At 37.5% G+C, this 26082-nt stretch overlaps 2 protein-coding genes and 1 long non-coding RNA gene across 4 annotated transcripts in view; 2 read left to right on the top strand and 1 right to left on the bottom strand.

Annotated features, from left to right (window-relative positions):
- The window catches only part of rxrgb (retinoid X receptor, gamma b), a 37308-nt gene that overhangs the window by 9616 nt on the left and 1610 nt on the right, over nucleotides 1-26082 (bottom strand). The window contains exon 1 of one of the 2 annotated variants that reach the window (XM_039693395.2): nucleotides 22161-22319. The exons of the other annotated variant lie outside the window; for it this stretch is intronic. Coding sequence (XP_039549329.1) covers nucleotides 22161-22191 — 31 coding nt within the window. The 5' untranslated portion in view covers nucleotides 22192-22319. Of the gene's footprint in view, nucleotides 1-22160; nucleotides 22320-26082 lie in introns of those variants that run through there. 2 annotated transcript variants of the gene reach the window in all.
- Nucleotides 12665-18151, top strand: LOC120484140 (uncharacterized). The gene is made up of 2 exons (XM_089118719.1): nucleotides 12665-12883; nucleotides 12978-18151. Exon 2 carries the CDS (start codon nucleotides 13240-13242, stop codon nucleotides 18118-18120), a length of 4881 nt encoding a protein of 1626 aa, XP_088974845.1. The 5' UTR covers nucleotides 12665-12883; nucleotides 12978-13239; the 3' UTR covers nucleotides 18121-18151.
- Nucleotides 18690-19578, top strand: LOC120482560 (uncharacterized). The gene is made up of 2 exons (XR_005623469.2): nucleotides 18690-19351; nucleotides 19446-19578. It is a non-coding gene; the product is annotated as an uncharacterized LOC120482560 (long non-coding RNA).

Genomic DNA, 26082 nt, shown 5'->3' with positions numbered 1-26082 from the left:
CCCAAAATTAATACATGATTAACTAACTGTATTTTTGTGTACATTTCTGAAACGCACTTTCTCTAAAGCTGCTTTGAAACAATATGTATTGTGAAAATAATTCAATATTCTATACAAATAAATATGAATTGAATATATGGAGATAAATTGTAATATGACCTAACATTTTGTGCAATTTTACAGTAAAATACTGTTAAAATGTAATTTTTTTAAGTAAAAATAACACAATTTTAATAATAATTTTAATTTTAAGTTTTTAATTAATTTAAAATTTTAAGTTTAAGTTTTTTAATAATTATGTTTCATAGTTTTTTCTTATCAGTTGTGCACATATTAGAGTTAAATGATAAATCTTATGTTGATAAAATGATGTTTATTCCATTATTTTAGTGTCATGTTAGTACTACATACCATGATGGTGTTTTGTGTTTGTGTGTATGACACTGTGTGAATCTTACATATTCCTTGCACTGCAGCTTGTGGAAACATACTTATAATCAGTGTTGTGCAAGTTACTTCCAAACTGTAATACATTAGGTATTACTTGTTACTGTTATTTAAAAGTAATTTATTACCTTACAATATTACTGTCCCAGAATTGTAATGCGTTACATTACTCATGTATTACTTTTGAGTTACTTTCACCAAAATAACCAAGTAGAACTTAACTTTGGGGCTGTAACGATATGCAATATGAAATCGCGATTCGCCACACGACTCAGCTCCACGAACCTACAGAATCGCGACACACCTCTTCCAACTCCAGCGTTATTCTCCTTACCGTCCAGATCCAATGCTGCCTTATCTTTAAATTAGGCTATTAGTATTATTTGAAGTTAAAATTATAAAATACGTAGACCTACACCACAAAACTAAAATTGGGGAAGTCCAGCATTATGGACATGATGACATTTGCAGTCAAAACTTGAAATAAAAATTCTCAGAAAATTCATTGAAACATATATAGGCTGCTTCCTTAAAGGACTCCAGACATTAGACAAATATCAGTCTATGTTTTACTTTTAATATTAGGGAAAAGACACACATTCATGCGTGACAAAAAAATAGGAGGCAAAATACATTTTTTGTAATTCTGTTAATTACACTGCACAAATCGGATGAGGAAGGGTTGGCTCTCCAGTCTCCATAGAACTTAAAATATTTATTTTATTTTAGTTTTCGTGTTCGTGTTCGCATTTATGGGGAAAAAACAATGTTACAGACGCGACCGCTCTGAACTGGCACTAAAAGACTGCTTTAAAACTTTCACATAGTCTGTTGCCTTTAAGAAGTGAAAGCAGACAATACACTGTAATACAACTGTAACACAAGCCTCACTGAACATGTAACGAGTAAAATATTACTGAAAATTGATTAGTAATGCCTTACACTACTGCGTTACAGCAAAAAGTAATATGTTACTGTAATGTATTACTTTTGTAATGCGTTACTCCCAACACTGCTTATAATAAACTTTGATTCATCATGTGGCTTTTCTCTGTCATTATATGTTAAAAGTACAAATGTTAGCAACTGCACTGTGGTCTTGCTAAAGTTTAAATTTACATTTAAAATATATTTGTTTGTTTTTTTGAAGAAATCTGTTTTACTGTATTAGCTACCAGACTCAATTTTTCACAGTGTATTTTAATTATTTTTTAATAACATTAAATAATTTATTATTGTATTAACTTATATTGTTTTAGATTCAGATGATTAGATTAGATTCATTTATTTATTAGAATGCATCAACGACAAACAATACTAGTCTTACTGCTAAAAGAACCATTTTACATTTTCAGAATTAAAAAAAAAAATACTGAACGTGATTCCATAGAAAAGTAAAATTGTAAACTAAACTAGCAACAAGCTTAAACTTAAACTGCTGGTTATAATGCAAAATAGCTAAGTTAAAAGAAAAAACTTTTCAAAATAAAAGCCATGTTATTAAAGTAATTTTTTTTTTGTCTTTTTCCTAATGACGTCCCTGAAGTAGGTTTTAAAAGTTAGCTTTTCAGATTTAGCAGCATATTATGGAACCACACACACACACTTTATGAAAGCCCATCTGACATCTGATCAATAATGGCACTAAACTCTCTTCTCATCACTGACAAGTATTTTCAACCAATTTACAGACACTACAGCAAAGAAGATGGGGGTTGAAGGAAGGGCAACAGACACAAAAAGGTGGAAGGGGGGCAGAAGTAATTGAGAAATGGGACCCTGTCCCACTCTATCCCAGTCTGCTGTGGAGAGCTGGAAGACATTAAATCAACCCCGATTACCGCCATGTGTCCATAATCCCCCAAAGCCCAGGACTATACTTCACTTACCAACATCACTTTATTAACCTATCATAAACTAGTTTATCGGCACACAGTCTTTATATGTAAATGATTAACCTATACAATGAAGATAGCATCTACACGTGGGTGCTGCCAATAAATGTCCTCTTGTAATCTTATTTATTTCTGAACATATCTGTATCTAAAAAAAATGTATTACAGGCAATAATACTATCTTTACTATACCTAAACATTTCATTCACGACTCTTATAATGTTAACACATACAAATGTACACAGACACTCCCAAGCTCATGTTTGTCTTATCAGTACTGCTGTAATAATGCATTACGTTTATAATATGTCCCCAGTACCACTGACAGGGGTGAAAATGACCAGGACTCGTGCATGCCTCAGGAGGTCTGGGACATGTTGGTTGGACGAGCAGTATTGAAAACTGTCAAACATTATTACTGATGAAATGTAATTTTCTAGAGGGATTTTGTACTGTAAGATATACTGTACTGTAGGCCTATAACTGCCGCTTTATGTGGATGACAGGGTGAGTACTTGACAAGGTGAGAGTTAAGTGAATAATATGTATTTTGACTTGAGTGAAGTGGAATGAAGTCAATGAACTCTGTGTGTGTCCTGTAGTAACCTCTGTATTAATAATCTGTTCAAAACAACATTGTCACATGCATCACTCAGATTTAAAATAACTTCTGCTGACAACTGCTTTATAGTCACACATGAAAGATTAAAATAAAGAAGGATGGACAGAAAACAGTCAGACAGATGATAGAAAGACACAGACGGATGGACGGATGGATAATGTACAATAAAGTTACAGTCTGACATAAGAAAAATGCTGACGGGAGGCGATATGCTGACATTTGGAAACAAACTCCTCAGGAAATAAAGGAACATTAATCAGTTTCAAAACATCCTGTCACATCGAGATCATATGACATCTGATAATCTGTAGCATTGATGATGGTATAGTAATCAACTAAAAAAAACGATTAATGTTTGGGATATACACTTGATGACCCTTGTCACAATGTAACAATCAGCAGAGATCCATAGGGACTGTTCCACTGAACATTGCACAAGATATCGTGAAGTAACAGTGTTCAGTGGCAGCCAGACCTCTTTTATTTGTCAAAATGAACCTAAAGTGCAAACAATTCAAAAGCAGCGGGTGACCCTCAATAGCCTGAATTCTGGAGATTCTGCGAATTCTGCGAACCTCAAAACAATGTCAAGATGACCTGTCTACTATATTTGCATTATATTCACTGGTTCCCAAAATAGTCAGACTTTTATTAAATAATGAGTCTTACTAACCAGCAAGGTCAAGAAGACTCTCAAACTGCACAAGTTGTCTGTTTTTTTCAATGAGTCTGACCGATCCTTCACTGATAGATATGCACTTCACTGAATAAATGTACCATTATTTGGGGTCGGTAAATTTTTTTTAAAATGTTTTTGAAAGTAATCTCTTTTTCATCACCTGCATCTATTTGACAAAAACTACATTAAAACAGTAATAAAAAAAGTTATGTTAATTATGTGAAATATGATTACAATTTAAACTGTTTTCGATTTGAATATTTTAAAATTTAAAATAAAAGCTGAATTTTAGCATCATTACTTGTTTTTAGTGTCACATGATCCTTCAGAAATCATTCTAATGCTGAATTGGTGCTCAGGAAACATTTCTTATTAATAATCATATCAATGTTGAAAACAGTTCAGTGCTGCTTAATATTTTTGTGGAAATTACAAATGTATTAATATGTTCAGTTAAATGCATAATAAAATAATGATTTCTTTACAAAAACTTACTGTTAAAGCTATCTCCTGCTGTTGTTGCGCACACACACACACACACAACAAAAAAAAACAGTAGGAAGCACTGGATAAGGGTCACACTAGGCAGCTGACCAGTTAGGAAAATTACCCAAGACAACAATTTCTATTCCAAAATTCCTGAAACTGCTTGTTCTTGAGGGTTTAACAGAGGATCAAGTTTCTTCCGAAACTGATAAGAGACATGTAGAAACAGTTACAGGTACAAAATGTAAGAATTTTGTGCCTTTTGGCACAAACACCACCCACCCTCAATAGAGTGCCGAAGTTACGACATCACTCTGTAGGCCAAAACGCGGAAGTGAGTTAGCATTTTAGCACTCCCGGTTCCCTCGCTCTAAAGTCTATGGGATTTTTGAATGGGTTTTTGCTAAATCGCCTGAAATAAGGTATGTGGTGAACAAAGCCTATAAATATTTTCACGTTTTGATCTATGACATAGAACACACAGTTATAACCTGCTTATGGTTTTTTAAACTTTATTGTGTCTGCTTGTGTTTTTGAAAAAATAGGCTTCAAAATGTATACATTTTGGATTAACTTGTAGATTATCTTGATAGACAAAACGTGTAAGGATCACAACTCAGATCAAACACAGATCTTATTTTTCGCGATTTTCCAAAAGTCTATGGGGAAAATGCATATTTTTTCGATCTAGGGAACCCATGCGCCCCTAGCTTCCGAGTTGTCCTACAAAGTGACGTCCTCACTTCGGCACTCTATATGTGCACACCTCTTTCAACTTTCAGAAAAACCTATCTAGAAAACAAGCTGTCTTGGGAGATATATATATATATATATATATATATATACTCAGATTTACTCACCCTCATTCATTCTTTCGTTCATTCTTCTCCGGAACACAAATACCGATACTTTTATTAAATCTGAGAGCTTTCTGTACACTCTATTCTTGACAGCCTAAACAAGTGAAACTTGCTCAAAAGTACTGCGTAACAGTTGCGTAACACATCTGTTCATCATAAAAGTGATTGGGTCTCTTCGGAAAATTTGGACTAAACCACTCAACTCATATGGATTAGTTTTACGATCTATTCCGACGATTTTGAAGCGTCAAATTTTCAGTTATACAGGCTGTCAATGGTCAATGGAGAGTAGAGAAAGCTCTCAAGATTTCATAAAAATATCTTAATTTGTGTTCCGAAGATGAACGAAAGTCTTTCAGGTTTGGAACGACATAATGGTTCCTAATTAATGACAGAATTTTTGGGTGAACAAACCTTTTACAGGAGACTGCTACACATTTATCATCACAATATTTTTTCTTTCGTCAAATCTCCTTCATTGTATTAGCAATTTTTTTTTTACTTAAAATTTAAAGGTTACTACTTTTTCAAGTTAAACCACCAATCTTTTTTTACAGTGTAGGTTACAGTCTCAGCATTAAACGGCAGCATGCGTGAAACCACAATGCTTTCACGCATAACCTTTAGTAGCTACCGCAAAAGAGAGAGGTGAAGAAAAAATTAAAACAGACCTATAAAGGAAAGATTAAGATAGAAAGGGAGTCTAATGTCAGTGCTGAGTCAAACGTATAAAATGTTGAAAGATGTTTTTCTCAGAATGGATCCCAAATACTAACCTACTGCCAATCCTAACCGGCTCTTTGGAAAAACCTAAACCTCTACCTAAATTTTTGCTCCAAAAACGTACCTATACACAAGTCCCTGCAGTTTCCAAATGGACACTAGAGGCAGTAAAACACTAGCATTATGATAACAGAGGTAGATTATCAGTTAATAAAGATGCAGTTCTTTGCACAATATTATGTTATGATCTTAAAACACTTTTACCATTGCGCATGATTGTTTTGATGTAGTAAACTTGCACTGTAACTCATCTGGTATAGTACTGCACTTGCGTTTAGGAGCGGTACTGTGAAACACAAATTATGATTAAAAAGCAAAAACACTTGTAGAAGCAATCTAAAATGCATTTTCATCTCATGTTTGCTTAACTCTATCGGTTAGGTTTAGGGTAGGGCATTTAGTATCACAATCACACTAATGATATTTACAACAACCACATAACACATTGCCACATTCAAGTTCTTCTGTTTTAGACGAAACTCAGTGTACTTTTAAACGCAACTCTTTAAAAACTTAACATTTCACTTTAAAAGTGTCAAGAAAAATGCAAAAAGCAACGTATCATTTTGCAGAAATTTTGCTAAACGGCCATGGTCTTATATGAAACAATTAAAAGCATCTGCAGGGCTACAAAACACAGTTTTCTAATGGTACCTACCTACGACTAGGGATGCACCGAAATGAAAATTCTTGGCCGAAACCGAAAACCGAAAAAGAGGAAACCAAGGCCGAAAACCGAAAACCGAAACACCGAAAAAAATTATGCCAATTATCAGTATCATTGCATTTATGGCTATGACTGTGTACAAACGTTACTAAAATCAAGGCATTGCAATTGCATAAATTAATATAAAATTTTCAAAGAATAAATCAATTACAAATTATGCAAATATTTATTTAGCACAATGCACAGTATAAAATAAAATTCAAAGTAAAATGTTTTTGACCCCACTCATGTGTACATTAAATAATAATCTAATGGCCTGCAGAAAGGTTTTAAAATTAAATGTTCTCTCATAAAAACAAAGCCGAGTGCGAACTTCTTCTCATCACACAGCACCCTTTGCACGTCTAAATTAGTTTCTTACATTTTAAAAATTTAGCATACAATAGCATAAAAAGCCTTTTTAAATGAACAAAGGTCCATGATTAATACAAATGTACATGAAACTTAACGAAACATGTTTAGTGAATGTAGAAAATATTTAAGAGAGCATTAATTTAGTTCTATACCCATATATATTTTTTTGTAACGTCACACAAGTAATAATCTCAGAGTTTACTGGGTTTTACATGATTATTCTTCTTCTCACCGATTCCTAATGGTTAGAGGACAGTTACTTGAGTCGTCCCCTGTTGTTTCAAGGAATAGTACGACGGAGAGCGGGTCCAGTATAAACGCCTCGACCGTTTGGAGCGGTGCGCGCGCTGTCTGAGGAGACTCGCGCATACTTTCGCCTACCTCCGCAGCGCGAGTCTCCACAGTTTATACTTGACCCGCTCGCATCCGGAGTCGTTGTCATGGCGGCGCGCATTGTTTAGAGCAGATATAGGTGGATAAACAAGGCTTCCGTCTCCTCGCGGGTTCAGATTCACTGAAATACGTCCGCACCGCAAACATGTTGCTTCAGACAAGCACGTGCAGGTCGCGGTTTCTGTTTGCGTCATCACAACATTTCGGCCGTATTGTTTCGGTGATAAAAGTCTTTCGGCCGAAAACCGAAAATGCACTTTTGGGCCATTTTCGGCCGAAAATTTTCGGTGGCCGAATATTCGGTGCATCCCTACCTACGACTAGTCTGAGGTGGTTTGATTTAGCAGTTAAAGTATGTTTATAAAAATCAATTTTCATGGAGAAACAATCCCAGCTGACATATTGCCTGCCAATAAGTTTCACAGAAAGAAAAATTTGGATTAAAGTAAACAAACTACACTATGGATAAAGCATGTGGTCACCACACCAGCTTGTGCTTCTTAATCACAAAACCAGACATTAATGTTGGTCCTCCCTAATGCATTCCTGGGAAGAAAAACTACAGAAAAACATCATCATCAATGACCTCAGGTACTGGAGATGGGTCAGTGCTCCAATTCATCCAAAATATACTCTGAAAAATATCGATTTTTTGTCCATAAGTAAATGATGTCCAATGTTGTTTTGGATCCCCTTGACTCTCTCCAGTGAAGAAAGAAAATCATACAATTTTGGAACAACATGAGGGTGAATTAATGATGACAGAATTGTCATTTTTGGGTAAACTCAACTGTCCCTTTAATATTGTCATCACTGGAATGAAGAAGCCTAGACAAACCTGATAATTAGAAGGTTATGTCAACATACTTGCAATGTATGTTTTAGCCCTCATTTCCAAAACAACAAATAAACCATTAAAGACTCCTAGATGTACTCCAAGGTTAATTAATGTAATCTCATTTAAAATGAATTTGTAAAATGAGACATGCAAACATTAATGAATGCAAGCTCACTATCTAAGAATTTAAACAAGTTTTATTTGTTCGATCAACATTCAGAGAAGGGTAGAAACAGAAAGAGAAAGAACAACAGAGAGTAACTGACCATCAATCAGTGACAACAACTTCCGTCACCGCTTTCTATTGTGTGATCAAATGGGAGTTTGTCCTTGTCAGTAAAAGTATTTACACACACCCACACCCACAAATGCCCTCAACAGAACTATTGTCAGAGAGAGACAGAGATGGCGAATGTGTAGAAAGAGCACATGAGAAACAGAGAAGAAAAGAAGTGAGGGGTGAAGTACCACACATGTGTGAGATATAAAGTGCTGTACAGAAATAGATTGATCCAAGCAGACTTTCCTAAAATATACGCAATACTCCATTTAAACAGCATTAGATAAAGAGCCTTGCCAAGTATTTTCACTGTCAACGGCTGAGATCAGAGGTCACAGGTTAATTACAAACAAGCTACAACAAGCTATGTATATATATATTACTGTTTTTATTGTATGTTTGAACAAATAAATGCAGTCTTGGTGAGAAAAATAGACTTTTAAAAACTCTTTAGCTTATAATACATATATTTTAATAAAGAATAAAATAAAACAAAATCAAGCAAACCCCCACCAAAAAAAAAAAAAAACTACAAATCCGTCATGTGTTGGTTGAGTAAGTCAAATATATTATTAAATATGACTGAATCAACCTGACTATTTTGAGTTACAATTAAACAAATTTTTGTTACATCAATTAAACAAATTTTGTAGGTTAGACTTCATGAGTTTGGGGTGGGGACTATTCGTTTGTCAAACCAATGGCAGGTGAAGAGATCAGGAAACCTGTTTGAAAATAATAATTACTTTACAAACCAATTCTAGTTGTGAATTTAAGCAGCTAATGCCTTGATTAAAAATAATAAAAGGTACAACAGCTTATTTACTCATGACAAAAAAAAAAAACACAAATACCAACACATCCCTAAAACTGCAAGTATCACAATCTAATCAGATTTCGAAATTAGTCAAACAAGTGTTTTTCCAATTATTTGAACACAGCACAGTTCTCTCATCTTCCCTTAAGTTGAACCAATCATGTTGTTCCTGAATCCTGAGAGCATAAGCATAGCAGTTTGGGACGTGGTATTATTATCAGACACTCACGGTGGTTGTAGTGACCATTCTCTCTGCCGTGGCTCTGATCCTGAAGAGGCAACACCGGCGGATGCCACATGACCGCGAGGACCACAACTAAACCTCACCGGGAACAGTAGAGCACCTGTCCGAACACAGACTCACTCCGCTGATGGAACAGATGGGATATGAGCGAAACAGGACGGCCGTAGGATCCGCGGGGAGGAGTCTGCTAGTTTATGGGATTACTCGGATTATCGACGATTGAATCCAGCAAGAACCGTTTACTGCCACAAAGATCAGCCTCCCTCCAAGCTTTGACAAGACTCCTTCTGCACAGACCACGTCTGCCCGGACAGAGGCATTAAATCTATCAGCCCAGATGGGCCACCTGTTGCCCGGCCAGGGATGAAGTGTGCTCAAGTGTGTGTGAGATTTAAATAAAGCAATTTGTTTGATTCAGATTTTAAGATTATATTTACAGCAATCATCTGATTAGCAAATCAATTCTAATTTACCATTATATAATAGTAAGATGGGCATATGAATACTTCTGTTAAAGGATTAGTTCAATTCAGAATTAAAACTTCCTGGTAATTTGCTGTCATCCAAGATGTTCATGCTGTCTTTCTTCAGTTGAAAAGGAATTAAGGTTTTTGAGGAAAACATTCCAGGATTTTCCTCCGTATAGTGGACTTCAACAGGGTACAACAGTTGCAGTTTCAATAAAGCTTCAAAGGGCTCTACACAATCTCAGCAGTCTCATCTAGCGAAACGATCTGTCATTTTGCTAAAAAAACAATAATATTTACACACTTTTTAACCGCAAATGCTCATCTTGCACTAGCTCTACGATGCGCCACGCATTACGTAATCATGTAGAAAGGTCACACGTGATATGGTGGAAGTACCTACAGACTTCCTACTTCCGCTAATTTCATTTCGCTCCTGTAGTCCTGTCTACGAAGCAAAGTGAAGTAGTAGAGTCTGGTATTACCAGGCTAGGAAGTACCGACCTAGTGTTTATAAAGCGAACGTGCAAAGTCAAACTGCATTTAAAGAATAAATACATAAAAGGTAAAACAACGATGTCTGACGATTTTTAAGTTGGAGGAGAAAATAATATGGAGTTTTTCGCTTTACCCTAACTTTTTGAACCGGAACACACATGTGATTATCTAACGCTTGGCGCATCACAAAGCTAGTGCAAGACGAGCATTTGTGGTATATATATATATATATATATATATATATATATGTATTATATATATATATGCTGGGCAACGATTAATCGCATCCAAAATAAAAGTTTGTGTTTATATAATATATGTGTGTGTAGTGTGTATAATTATTTTGTATATATGAACACACAAACATGCTTGTATATATCTAAGAAATATTTGCAAGTATATGAAGAGTTCAGATGCAAAAGCCTCTAGGTGCCATTTGAAATTTTCTTCTAGAATGATCATTTTTATCAAGCTTGTATATTTAAGTTCAGTGATTTCACTTAAATGGCAATGATAATTACCTACTAATTGTTATTTAAGTGAAATTATTGAACTTAAATACAAGTTTGATAAAAATCATCATTAAAGAAGAAAATTTCAAATGGCATTTAGAGGCTTTTGCATCTGAACTCTTCATATACTGTATATATATTTATGCATAATTTATATTAAATATAAATATTTTATATATTAATAAAAAATTTTCTTAAATATATACATGCATGTGTGTGAATTTTTATATGCAAAATAATTATACACAGCACACACACATATTATGTAAACACAAAGTTTTAATCGCGATTAATCGTTGCCCAGCCCTAATTTTTTTTTTTTTTTTTTTTTTTTTTTGTTGAAAATGACATTGTTTCGCTAGATAAGATCCTTATTCCTTCTGGGGTCTTTTGAAGCTTCATTGAAACTGCAGTTTGGACCTTCAAACCTTTTTACCCTATTGAAGTCCACTATATGGAGAAAATTCCTGGAATGTTTTCCTCAAAAACCATTTCTTTTCGACTAAAGAAAGAAAGAGATGAACATCTTGGATGAAGTGGGGGTGAGTAAACTATCAGGAAATTTTAATTCTGAAGTGAACTAATCCTTTAAGTCAGTAAAGTGGCAATGGCAGCTCTTTTTCACACACACACACACACACACACACACACACACACACACACACACACACACACACACACACTATGAAGCATAGTTCACAGCCAAGTCTGGCAGCCTACTCTCACACACCTGCTATAATCTAATGTACTTCTATCTCAAGGCAGTGCCATGAATCAACATTACCACTGAACAGGAAGAAAAATTACTTTCAATATTATATACACTACTGTATTCAAAAGTATACAGTATACTTTTGAATCTATACAGTATAGAAAGTATTCAGCAATGCATTAAATTGATCGAAAATCACAGTAAATAACTTTTACATTATTACAAAAATAATAAACAGGACGACTGTTTTCAACACTGATAATAAGAAATGTTTTTGAAGCACAAAATCAGCATATTGATTTCTGATGGATCACGTGACACTGACTACATTTCAAAATAGCCTATATATTAAAATAGAAGAGAGTTATTTTAATAGTAATAATATTTCACATTAGTAGTGTTTTTAATGCATTTTGATCAAATAAATGCAGCCTTGGTGAGGATAAAAACATGAAATAATCTTACCGACCACAAACATTTTAACTATAACTTGTAACTTGTAGGAATAAAAAACAAAACTAAAGAGAGACAAAGTACTGGCAATAATGATGTCAAACAACTGCAACTTCATATTTACTGAATTAAATTTACATTTATATTTATTCATTTAGCTGACACTTTTATCCAAAGCAACTTAAAATTGCTGTATATGTCAGAGATCGCACGCCTCTGGAGCAACTAGGGGTTAAGTGTCTTGCTCGGGGACACATTGGTGTCTCACAGTGGATTCGAACCCGGGTCTCTCATCATCAAGTCAATGGAGGATTTTGAGCAAAATTACATTTTTTTGGTGCAAAAAATAATAAAATGACAGTTTGAGCGATTTCGATACAGTTATCCCTTGAAAGCACTTTCTACTAAAGCCTACAATATATCAATAATGATGCCATTACCGTTTCATTGAGGCAGAGAGACAGTAGAGAGAGAGCTGGCTTTATGACAGAATGTCTTTAGGGTAAATCTAAAAAAGCCTCTTTAATATGTCATCCAATAAAAGCAATGCCCCACATGGATCAGTCTGAATGAAACGAGAGTAGAGTGTTGTGAATTTGATCCTTTAATTATACTTTTTCTTTTTTTTTTTCTTTCTCCTTACATATTTGCACTTCATATCCCACAATCCTTTTGTCAGTTTCACTACATTACCCATACACCCCCTGGGCAAGGTCTATAAGTAGACCTCACTTCCTCCCTTTTTTCCTTTTGTATTGGTGAGGTGTGGTGGTTGGAATGGACACCCAACCATGTCCTTTCCTTAGGATGCGTTGAGTAAGTTTGTTTTGTCAATTGTTTAAAATATATGTTGTTGATATGTTACTGATGAATTATATGAGTTTAATTTCCTTTATTGTATTGTTTGTAGTGACTAAAGACCATCTTGTACGTCCTGTTTATCCTGTCCCTCCATTAACATCTGTTCATTGGCATCATGTGTGTCAGCTCCATGTGAATTAAGACTTTATCATCCTGAACTGAAAATAAAAGAGAGCAAAGGACTGGTATTTTTTCCATGTGTTTTAATCAGACACACCATCAAGTTTCTACAGCTCCAACGAACTTTGGATACATTTAACATCTGAGATCCAATATATGGTCCTTCGAGCCGGAGATAGAAATTTGGTGGAATGGATTACCATGCAAGACCTGCAATCCGGCGCAGCCTGAGAAGCAGAAGACCTCCTGCCCGTTTTGTTGACTGTATGGTGAGAGAATATGGTCCTCCTCCGCCTCCCTCACCAACACTAGTTGTAAGTGATCATCACCAAACTCAGTATGAAAATCCACCTTTAAGACATTCCCCAAGCTCATTGGCTCCTTGTGAACAGCCTCAACATGATTTGCTCGATATGGATGTTAAACAAGAAATACTTGGACTTAAGGGTATGCTTGGTGAGATGATGTCTAAAATGTCACAGTTAGTAGTTTCTTCCAGACATTCTGAATTTTCTGAGTCTTTTGATGATGCTTCTGATGATGATGATAATGCCTTAGTTAATCCATCTATTGTTCAAGAATTGTGTGCATGTATTAAGACAGCTGAAAAGAAACCTACATGTGAGAAATGTAATTCCTCAACTGTTCCTTCACTGCTTCCATTTAGTAGGCCTAGTTCTCTGCCTCTTCCTCCTTCCTCATTGTTACGTAGTCCACCCCAACAGATGCACACACATGATATAGCATCACAACTACAATTTAGTATGTTACAACCTTCTATTGTTCCATTGGTTCCTGGGCCTTCTAATTGTCAGTCCCCTCAAGTGCAAACATCACCAGTGTTGGTACAACCAACTGGTCCACCACAACCAGTTATACCATGTAGTTCATTTTCCTCTGCCATGGTTCATTCTCAGTTATCCTCACAAGTAACATCAGCACAGTTACCTCCACAGCCTCGGTATGCTGTTTCTCAGTATTCACAGCCATTAGGACCATCCTCTAGCTCGGCAATTCCTCATATAGCCTCAGCTAATGTAGGCCCTCACATGCAATCTGTAGGTCAGGTAGGGAATGATGTTGTACAACCTCCTGCCCCACATATTCAACCAATTGTTCCCACTACCCAGTCAACTGCAATTCCATTCCTTCATCCTTATCCATATTCCCAACCATATTATGCATCATATCCTGTTCCTTCCTATCCTACTTCTCGTGTTCAGGGACCTACCTTTCCTTTCCTGGTTAATGATGATCCCCAAGAATTTGCAATGTTGCAGCTAGCATTGACAAATTTGTTGTCACCCCATGAGCCAGAACATTACAAATTCCATATCTTGTTAGATCATTTAAAATTTTCTCCAGCTCGTGATCTAGCGTTAGCTTATGCTAACGATCCTAGGCCTTACAGTATGGCTCTTTTTGCCCTACAGCAGAAATATGGGCAACCTCACCAACTAGTTTTGAGAGAAATCAAAGCCATTCTAGCTCTCCCCAGGGTGAGACCAGGTGACAGCAGAGCATTTAGTAGCTTCGCATTAAAGGTTCGAGCTTTGGTTGGCATGCTCCAATCTGCGGGCCAAGACCAAGTTAAATCTGAATTATCCTGTGCTTCTCATGTACAGCAACTACTCAGTAAACTGCCCACCGAGCATGTGACCAACTTTGCCCGTTATGCCCGTACAATCCTAAAGGGTCAAAGCTACAACCTGATTAGCTTTTCCGCTTGGCTCCAAGAAGAAGCTGAGTGTCAAGCAATGGCTGATCAGGTTAGTGACTTTCCAAAACCATTCCTGAGTAAACCTCAACCAAAGACTTCCATTAACACTCGAACAGTCTTGTACGGAGTTAACAGTAATTCTGTTGTGCCAAGATCCATTAATAAGCAACCCCAGAATGTGAGAGATGGAGAATGGAGTTCCAAATATTCATGCGCCTATTGTTCCAGTAGAGATCATTTCATTGGCCTGTGCCCCTCTTTTAAATCTCTAGAAGATACCAGGAAGGATGCATGGATTAGAGAGAACAAAAGATGTTGGAGATGCGGGCTTAACCATCTAGCTGTCAACTGTGACTTGAAGAAACCCTGTCCACAGTGCAAAGGCAGACATCTTGGTATCCTTCATGGAGTTAATTGTCGTGACCAAGATAACGGTACATTCTATCTTAGTCGCCTTGGAGGTTCTGGTAGGGTCCTGCTTAAAGTTGTTGAAGTACTTCTCCATTATAAAGGAAGATCCTTGCAAACCTATGCCATCTTAGATGATGGATCAGAACGTACCATGTTGCTACCTCAAGCATCTGAGTCTTTGGGCCTCAATGGGGTACCTGAGTCCCTAATTGTTAGAACTGTACGTCAAGATACCCTTGCACTTGAAGGTTCTTCTGTAACCTTTGAAATATCTTCCATGACCAATCCAGAAAAGAAGTATTCCATTTCCAATGCCTTTTCTGCTGCTAGATTGGGACTGGCAGAACAGACGTATCCTGTTGAGATCTTGCAGAGACGTTTCAGACATCTTCGAGACTTACCCCTTCCAGCCTTCTCTAAAGTCCAACCACTTGTTCTTATCGGTGCAGACTATCCACACCTGATAAATCCCATTGATCAGGTGTATTTCGGGCCTCCTAAATCTCCAGCTGCAATACAGACCAGGTTAGGATGGGTACTTCAAGGCCCAATACCGATTCCTAACACTGATGAGACTCAGTGTCTTTTTACCATCGCTAATCCCCTAGAAGAACTTCGCCATGATGTGGAGAAATTATGGAAAGTAGACATCCTTCCTTTCAGGAATGAGAAAGTCATTACTAGGTCTAAGCAAGATCAGGCAGCTATGGAATTGTTGGCCTCTAAGTCTAAAAAAGTTGATGTGGATGGTGTGAAAAGATATGCCACTCCGTTATTGCGTGCTTCTTCCGCCATAAAGCTGCGGACCACACCAAATGCAGTTATGTCTTCTCTCAGATGTATCGAACGACGCCTCCAGAGAAATCCTAAAACTGCTGCTGTGTACAACCAAGAGATTGCTAAGTTGGAGGAATCCGGTTATGTTTCCAAAGTGGAACTTCCCCATGACTCATCTGATGAATCGTGGTATATTCCTCATCATATTGTGGAGCATAACGGAAAAAAGAGAATAGTCTTCAATTGTTCCTATCAATATAAAGGTGTGTCACTTAACAGTCAACTTCTTCCTGGTCCACAGTTGGGCCCTTCCTTACTTGGTGTCCTACTCCGGTTTCGTCAGTGCCCAGTGGCCATTAGTGGGGATATAAAATCCATGTTCCATCAAGTTAGGCTATTACCAGAAGACCGTTCTCTCCTACGCTTCCTGTGGCGCAATATGCAGAGCACAAATCCACCTGACATCTACGAATGGCAAGTTTTGCCCTTTGGCACGGTATGTAGTCCATGTTGCGCAACATATGCTCTACAAAGGCATGTCCATGATCACCAAGAAGGGTATGAAGATATAGCGAGCTCTGTACTTCAGTCATTCTATGTTGACAACTGCTTAGAGAGTTTCCCAAATGTGCAATCTGCTAAGAACTTCTTAGACCGAATGCGTTCTTTACTGATGAGTGGAGGATTTGAAATTAGACAGTGGGCAAGTAACCAGCCTGGTGTTGTCCGACATCTCCCTCCTGAAGCCAGGTCTGAGAATGCTGAACTGTGGATCAATCAAGACAGTTTAGATCCCAAAGAAGGAGCTCTGGGTCTGAGTTGGCACTGTCCCTCTGATTCATTAGGGTATCGATCCCGAACAGTGGAGTATGAGACAACAACTCTGCGTAATATATATAAAGTTCTTGCCAGTCAGTATGACCCATTGGGTTACATAACCCCCTTTACAACGCGAGCTAAAGTCATCATACAACAATGCTGGATGAAGTCCCGGGGCTGGGATGATCCCCTTATGCCAAATCCTATTCAACAGGCCTGGAAGGCTTGGGAAACTGAGCTCCCTGACCTGTCATTAATACAGCTTCCACGTTGTTATCTAAGTTTACCTTCCGACCAAATCACATCCAGAGAGTTGCATATATTTTGCGACGCCTCAGAGAGCGCATACGGGTCTGTAGCCTATTTGCGAATGGGAACTGACAAGGGTGTGGTACATACTTCCTTCATCATGGCAAGATCTCGAGTTGCCCCAAAAAAGCAAATATCCATCCCTCGTCTTGAACTTTGCGCTGCTCTAACAGGTGCACAGCTTTGTAAACTCCTGCAGAATGAATTGACTCATCCTTTGACAAATATTGTCTTATGGTCCGACTCGACAACTGTCTTGTCTTGGCTGCATTCCCTCTCCTGCCGTTACAAAGTTTTTGTAGCTAATAGAGTCACTGAAATATTAGAGCTCACTGATCCCTCTTCTTGGAGATATATTCCATCTGCACAGAATCCAGCAGATGACATTACGAGAGGCAAAACTCTTGTAGAGCTAGCCAAACCTGATCATAGATGGCGACAAGGTCCAACGTTTCTGAAATTTCCTCCAGATGAATGGCCCAAAAATCTAGTATCTACATCTGATAGTCCTGATCCTGAGCTTCGTAAACCACTCTTTTGTGGGTTAACACAATTGGATGATATTGTACTCCCAGATCCTGTCCGTTTTAAATCATGGTCAGAGTTACAGTTTGCAACAAATGTGTTACTGCGACAACATAGTGAGGACTCTTGTGACGCCTCTTCTGTCCAAAATCTCCTTTTGAGACAAGCCCAGCAACAAAGTTTTCCCTCCGAGTATCAGTGTTTAACGAAAGGAAAGCCCATTGAACCTCAAAGTTGTCTCCTAACACTTTCTCCCGAATTCAATGAAGAAACGGGACTTATTGTAGTGGGCGGTAAGCTCAGGCGTGTAGAGGATATGGAACCTGGAATGGTTCATCCAATCGTCCTCGACCCCAAACATCCATTGACCCAGTTAATTATTAAGGACTGTGACGAGAAACTTTTCCATCCTGGTCCAGAGAGAGTTTTCTCAGAACTTCGACGCAATTACTGGATAATTAGAGGGAGACAAGCCGTAAAAAAAACATCAGTGGTCTTGTTTTCAATGTAGGAAGTGAAGAGCCAAGCCATCTATTCCTCAAATGTCAGATCTTCCACTCTCCAAGCTCCAGTTGTTCAAACCTCCCTTTTGGTCCACCGGAATGGACTGTTTTGGTCCCTTCCATGTAAATATTGGCCGTAGAACAGAGAAGAGATGGGGCATTCTGTTTAAGTGTCAGACCACTCGATGCCTGCACCTTGATTTGTTGAGCAGTTTAGATGTGGACAGCTTTCTAATGGGCCTACGTCGTTTCATATCCAGGAGAGGTAGGCCGTATGAGATTCTTTGTGATCAGGGAAGCAATTTCCGTGGAGCTGCAAGAGAGTTAAAGGAAGCCTTCCAGAACCTTCCCACTGAGCTACAAGACAAATTGGAAAAGCAGCAGATCAAATTTAAGTTTAATCCACCACAAGCTCCTCATTTTGGGGGGTCATGGGAAAGAGAGGTCCGTTCTGTTAAAACAGCATTGCGGGTGGTACTCGGCAGTCAAACCGTATCAGAGGAAGTCCTACGGACCGTTTTGACAGAAGTTGAAGGAGTGTTAAATTCAAAGCCACTTGGTTACGCCTCTTCAAATATTTCAGATCCCGACCCCATTACTCCAAATCTCCTCCTCATGGGGCGGCGAGATTCGTCTTTACCTCAGGTGATTTATGCCAATACTAAGCTCCTTGGCCGCAGATCTTGGCGCCACAGCCAGGCCCTCGTTGACCAGTTTTGGACATCTTTTATCCGACATTACTTACCAGGTCAGCAGCTCCGTCAAAAATGGAATCGAGAAAAACCTAATCTAAATGACTCTGCTGTCGTGTTAGTAATTGATTTTCAACTCCCAAGAGCATCATGGCCCATTGGCAGGGTAGTACGCCTCTTACCTAGTCAGGATGGACGTGTCAGAGTAGCTGAGATTGATATTAATGGAAAGACGTATGTACGTCCAGTTGCTAAGTTGATTCCATTACCTGAAATAGATGAGTAATAGCAAATACATGACTGTATTTGGGGGCGGCTGTTGTGAATTTGATCCTTTAATTATACTTTTTCTTTTTTTTTTTCTTTCTCCTTACATATTTGCACTTCATATCCCACAATCCTTTTGTCAGTTTCACTACATTACCCATACACCCCCTGGGCAAGGTCTATAAGTAGACCTCACTTCCTCCCTTTTTTCCTTTTGTATTGGTGAGGTGTGGTGGTTGGAATGGACACCCAACCATGTCCTTTCCTTAGGATGCGTTGAGTAAGTTTGTTTTGTCAATTGTTTAAAATATATGTTGTTGATATGTTACTGATGAATTATATGAGTTTAATTTCCTTTATTGTATTGTTTGTAGTGACTAAAGACCATCTTGTACGTCCTGTTTATCCTGTCCCTCCATTAACATCTGTTCATTGGCATCATGTGTGTCAGCTCCATGTGAATTAAGACTTTATCATCCTGAACTGAAAATAAAAGAGAGCAAAGGACTGGTATTTTTTCCATGTGTTTTAATCAGACACACCATCAAGTTTCTACAGCTCCAACGAACTTTGGATACATTTAACATCTGAGATCCAATATATGGATCACACAGAAGATTGACACAATTGGTGCTGTAGAGATATTAGAAGGCAAATCACCAAAAAAATAGTAGTAGGTTTTCCATCTCCTTGTTTTTTCTTAATGGTAACAAAAACATACACATTGACATCACTATTATTACACCAACAAACATTATTATCATCTTATAGTCTTAGACTTGGGATAATTAAAAGGGTATGAATATGTACACGCTACACTACTATTAAAAATGTTGGGGTCTGTAAGATTTTTCTTAAAAATAAATTATTCTTTTCTGCAAGGGTGCATTAACTTGATCTAAAGTGACAGTAAAGACTAAAGATGGACTGATGTTTCATTGAAGCATTGAGACTTCTCCTCAAACATTTTATAGGCTGCAACCCAGCACGTGAACACAGTTCAACCCCACTACTGTGATGCAAGGGTCCATGTCCAACATTTGCAGTATGTCCTCAAGGAAGCACTCAGAAAATGTCCAGCGGCAGCGATCAAAATAGATTTCCACCCTTGCCCCAGTCTACTTCACCCCAGACTTATATTACTCCAACATGTTTATATATCCAGAGAACGAAGAGCTAATAAGAGCTGAGGTCCGAAATAGTATCTAGTTCATTTACATAGCAACAACTATACATTTATATACAAGCAGCACCACCGGTGTAAAGGTTATGACAGTGCATAATTGTCAAACTGCTCCTTAAAAGGACTTATCTTAATAATCAACCAATTTTAATAGAATTAATAAGTACAATCAGCTGGTCATGATCTCAAAATCTGAAGATTTTGAGAACACACTTCAAAACTTTCTTTTCTCATGGATGCATAACCTTTGTTTTCCATCAAAGCCTTACCCAAAAGCTGAGCTTTTCTGACTGAAAGTGATGTTAAGGGCAAGGCTGCTCAGTGAGTCACATGTTGAAAGCCTTAAGCGCATATAGGAAATACAGAAACCGCTGTGAGCAGTTTGAAAGCATGTGTACAGCTGACAATAACAAAGGCCTCTGAGCCACTCCTGTCTGATGACTGTAACACACGTTTCCTTTTTTTCTCATCTATGTGTCTTTGGACTTGCAGAGTGGGTTCACATTGTTAAAAGTGGAGGAATGTTGTCAGTTATAAACATTCATCTGAAAGTCTACGGAAAGGAACAAGAATAAGCTGAGAGTAAAGGGACAGATGGCTTCAGTGACATCAAAAAATCCTATAGCTCAAACAGTATAGCATGTTGCTGCTAGCAATGCCAAGGTCAAGGGTTCCATTCCCAGGAAATGCATGAACCAATAAAATCTAAACCCTGAATGCATGTTCTTTGGATAAAAAAAAATCAGCCAAATGAATACATGTAAAATGTAATTAAAAGGGAATTGAATGTGTATAGATGTTCACTTAACCACTGTGATTAATTTAACCTTGTTAACATGGTTCAAAGTTCAAATATGACTGCATCATATTTACAGCATTCTATTCTATATTTACTCATCATCATTATTAGTTCCTATATCTTTTTGCATGAAGCTCTTTGTTATCCTCAACCTATTAATACAGCATTCTTGTGTTTGCTCTACAAATCCTTATAAAATACATAGAGTAAAAACATTGTTGATGCATATTCTTCATTAAAAAAACATCTGATATTACCCCAGAAGCATAGGCTATGTACATTAGGCTGAATTCTTGCTCTGCTGGGAAATCCATCTTAAGAAGGTAGCAGTGTTTTGGAACATGAACGATGGTTTCAAGCTGGTCATTAGCTGGTAAAAGCTAGTAGATCATCTTTGAGCTGCATGCTGGTCAAACCAGCTCAACATGGTCAAAACGTGATAACTGGTGGTCAACCATCTGATGACCAGTTAATAACCAGAGTGGACCAACCAATAACCTACAATATTCCAACACACAAAACATCTTAAATTATATTTAAGGGTATAATAACTTGTGCTCATCTATTGTAGGCGACTCTGATGAAGATTTTTAATCTGAATACATAAATAAGCATTTAGTAAATTCATTAAAACGTAACATGGCAATGTCAGTTTGGATTAAGAGCGTAATTTAATTAGGTGTGTCAGACTTGCTTGATTCGAGACTTATGATGACTTACACTCAACACTGTAGACTAACATTAGAAATGGCTAGAGTTGTCTCTGACTTTGTCTAAAATAATGTCATTCGCCTTCACTCCTGAAACAAGTCCCATTCCTATGCAGCCAGCTGTACACGAAATCTTCTCAAAGGCAATAAAAAACGAATCCGACTGATTATAAATGCAATTAAAATGCCAACCGTGCATGTAAACCGCGGAGAGGTCACCTGGCCAATAAATAGCAAAGCACGCGGTTTGATAGGACAATAATCAGTCTGAACTGAAGTTCATCAACGAAGTTGTTTAATTAAACTTTGACGGCACGCACGCGTGTACGGCACGGGCAACTGCGCAAAGATGATACAGGAGAGCAGCAACAGGAAATGAAAAGACACTGCGACTTACGGAGATGTAAATATGTGTCGTGAGTATCCATTCCGAGTCAGCTTACTGTCAGGTCTGGTCCCTGAGCCGCGCGGCACCCCTCTCAATTCCTCTACCCGGCCCGAGTGAACTGAACTCTGCGGCGCTGCTGGCTGGCTCGGGGCCGCGCTCAGGGGTAGGCGGGGAGGAGGGGTTTCACAAACGACAACAATCAGATAACACATAGCCAGGCAGATGACTTAATGTGTACAGTACAGTTTATACAAAATAACATTTAAACAGTATAAACATGACTAATTACTATTTAGTGACACACAAAAGTAAATATATTGCAATAATATGGCCTGAACACACGCTAGAAAGAATAACCATTTACATCTGACCGATGTTTTTATACAAAGCAACTTACATTGCATTTAAAGTATACATATTTTACGTTTTACGTATGTATTTCCTAAGAATTGAACCAAAGATCTTGGCTTCAATGGCTACTGAACCATTCAACCATCAATCAACAGTACTGGAGACCGTAAAATACATTGTCTGGAAAACCTAAAAAATGTGGGTGATAATATGTAAAAATATTATTTAATATGACTGAAACAACTTGATTAAATGTAGTTACAGCAGCAAACGTAATTTTAAAGAATCAGGACTGTGTTTCCCAAATGTAATGTATGGGCGTAGATGACCATTGATGCTGATAGTTTGCGTGATCTACTTAGGCTTGCAATGCTTTTGCAACACAGATCAGGTAGAAATTCCTAAGGCGAAACTGAACAATGTTCTTCCTTATAATGTGTGTGCCAAAAGGAATAGCATTATTTCAGTCAGGCAAAAGGGAATTTAAGCAATTATCAACCTGATCCCAAGAGAAAATCTTTTTCCTGAGCTGGCAATGATGTGATTAGCACAGAAACATATACATACATGAATATATTGATATATTCATGATATATTTCTCTGTATATATATATATATATATATATATATATATATATATATATATATACCCCTAGTATGAAAACTTTGGAACGGGATATCAATTAATATGAATTAGCCACCAATTCACTGTATGAATTGCCACTAGAGTGTGTTGCAATTTATTGGCCTATAGCGGATATAGTGTTTATTTTTTTGTTTTAACTATACATTTGATTTTATTTGGTATAGTAACTTGTATAAAATATGCCTAATCAAACTTGTTTTTAAATTTGATATAATACCAAAGTAGAAAACAAAACAGCAATAAAATGATCTGTCTGGCCGCCTGGTTTCATGTGTGGTGGCTCAGGAATCCCCCCAGTCTGTTCCTTAGAGTGTGGGGTCACACAGGGGTGAGCTCTCACTACCACCGAAGGTTATTCAGAAGTCACCAGCATTCACCAGTCTTGAACTAGTGTGGGGTTAGTACTTTAAATGACCAGTGACTTCACAAGGCCCTTCCCTCTAGGTTCCCTCTACTCATCCCACAACCCCCACATACTCTGTCCCCTCATTGTAAATGACCTATTAAAGAACACAAGACCATGGTAAACAAGATGAATGGCTATTTTTCCAACCCATCTCACACCATTTAAGCTTTTCTGTTTGAACCCCTTTCCTTAAGTCTATTAGACCAGGTTAATTTATTAAAGTCAAACCGAAGAATTAAAACGGTCATTTGTCACTGATCTCTTTGTGTGGGCTTAATGGTGGCACATGGTGTAAGGCCTGCAATTTGTTATCCTCTTCTTTTCACTCAGATTCTCTTGTTTTATAGCCATTTTGGGTTGAAGACGAGGAAACAAGTTGCTGTCAGTTTCTTCTGCCTAATAAATTTGATGAATGCAAAATGTGAATAAAGTATGATGTCGAATATTTGGATTTTTTTGGAAAGATTAAGTGTTTAACACAAGCTGCCATAAAAACGCCCCTGGATTTTGTTTGTTTATTATTGTTTTTTATTTTCTCTTGAGTCTGCCCCTTTTAACCTCCATCATGTTTCTTTTGCTTTCTTATCTCAGAGATAATCAGTCACATACTCTCTTTCTAACACACTAACAAATACACAAACACACACAGTCAGAGCTGTCAGTGAGCCAAACCATATGCAGTAATCCCTTTGTATTCACAAACCCATCCAGACAAACAATGTGCCCCAGCCACGTCCCACCCCCATCACAACAGACCTAGGCCACCTGCCATCATACACCCAGACACAAACCAAAGGATGAAGACCTACAAGTGATGGACCTACAAGACCTACTGAACATTTCTCTCTGACACTCGTACATGTTATGAGTTGTTTTCTATTCCTGAAACTGGCAACCCATTTGCAAACGCTCTTCTTTCAATCTGTCCTTCTACTTTACACTCCACTCATTTGTTCTCCAAATCCAACACAAATCCCCCTCACACAAGCTGAGATGATAAGTGATCCTCTTCTGTTGTTGCTTTGAGGAGACAATGCTCAACAACTGTGTTCATCAATCTCAGAGGATATCCATCATGCAAACAAAAGATGAAGTGAGCAGAAGGCTATGTTTGTGAAATGTCTGTTTGCTTACTCTCTTCTGCTCTTTTCTATCTTTTTTTCCAGACTGAAGCTTTCTCCTGATGACTGCTGAGTTAAAACACCCACAGAGATGCAAGTGCAAATTAAGCACTGAAATCGAGGAGTGGGGGTGATTTTATGGAATTGTGAATCTTTCTGTTTTATATATTTAGTTCATCTGTTTTCCAGCAGGAAGCTCTAAAACTGCTTTTCTTATAAGGGGAAACATAAGGATATAGACAAAAAATCTCAAATTAAGGTTCACTTGCGTTATGACCCCCCAAATATATTTATTTATTTATTTATTTATTTATTTTTGCCTGCTTTTTTTTTAATTTACATTTTGAAAACCTTAAGTCAGCCACACATTTGTTCTTCAAAGCTGTTTTTGAACAAACAAGTTCCTATGGCAACATAAAGACATTGTGTTCAAAGCTCTAATCCATTCCAAATGGATGCTCTTGACATGCGTTACATTAACCTGTTAATACTCAGGCAGTTTGTGTGAGGGGGCTGGTGGGTTTATGCAATTAACCTGAATGGACCATACTGGTTCATGATTGGCTAAAACACGAAAAAGAACCCACTCACACAAATCAGTTTAACTCAATGGATGCTTTTATCTTAAAACACTCGGAATTAATGGCTTTTTTTAGTGCTTAACATGGCTTGACATAAAAACCTCCCTCATATTCATATAGCAAAAAAAAAAAAAAATAATAATAAAAATGATTATTTAAAACTGACTTAGGCCTACTCAATCGGTTGTGTTTTATTTAGTACAATCACAACTTCAGTAGCTTATTGAATTTTGGATAATTGATGGCCACATTTTAAATAATAGGTTAAATGATAGGTTTAGGTTTTTTGAAAACACAAGAACGTTCCATGGGTAAAGTGTGAGAGGTTCAGATCCAGCTGAGATTGCTGAGACCACCTCAGGCTAAGCTGACAATGTCCTGGGAAGACCAACAAGATTATGGCTATGAACACCTGTTCCAGATCCTCAAACCAGTGTGAGCTGCTGGTCTGACATTTAAAAGATGAACAAGAATAAGAAACCTGTTATATCCTACAGCTCAGCTGGTTGTTTTTTTACCAAACAACTTTAATTTTTTCCCTAATTTTTGTTTTGTATGTCAATTTGACAGTCATAATTAGTAGCTCCAGTCTAGAGCCTGCTAATCGTTATGGTGTATTTTGTTCTACTGTCACTTAAAAAAAGCATTTCAATTATTCTTGTTGAATACGTGTTACATATCTTGCATCTTTTATTTTATCCAACACTGATGCTTTAAATAGGATATCCAGTGGCCAAGGCTGGCTTATAGTTCACATAGTCAAAGTGTCAGCTATGTTTGTAAGCCTACAGTAGCCTAAACTATATCTCTTATATAGTAGCCTACA

Source organism: Pimephales promelas, chromosome 13, assembly GCF_988280905.1.
Source record: "Pimephales promelas chromosome 13, fPimPro1.hap1.1, whole genome shotgun sequence".
Lineage (NCBI taxonomy): Eukaryota > Metazoa > Chordata > Actinopteri > Cypriniformes > Leuciscidae > Pimephales > Pimephales promelas.
Note: the sequence above shows the minus strand (reverse complement) of the source record. Positions and strands in the feature narration are given on the sequence as shown.

Bases quoted from the DNA above. Each gene is read 5' to 3' on its own strand.
- LOC120484140 (XM_089118719.1), top strand. From the start codon at position 13,240: ATGGATTACCATGCAAGACCTGCAATCCGGCGCAGCCTGAGAAGCAGA.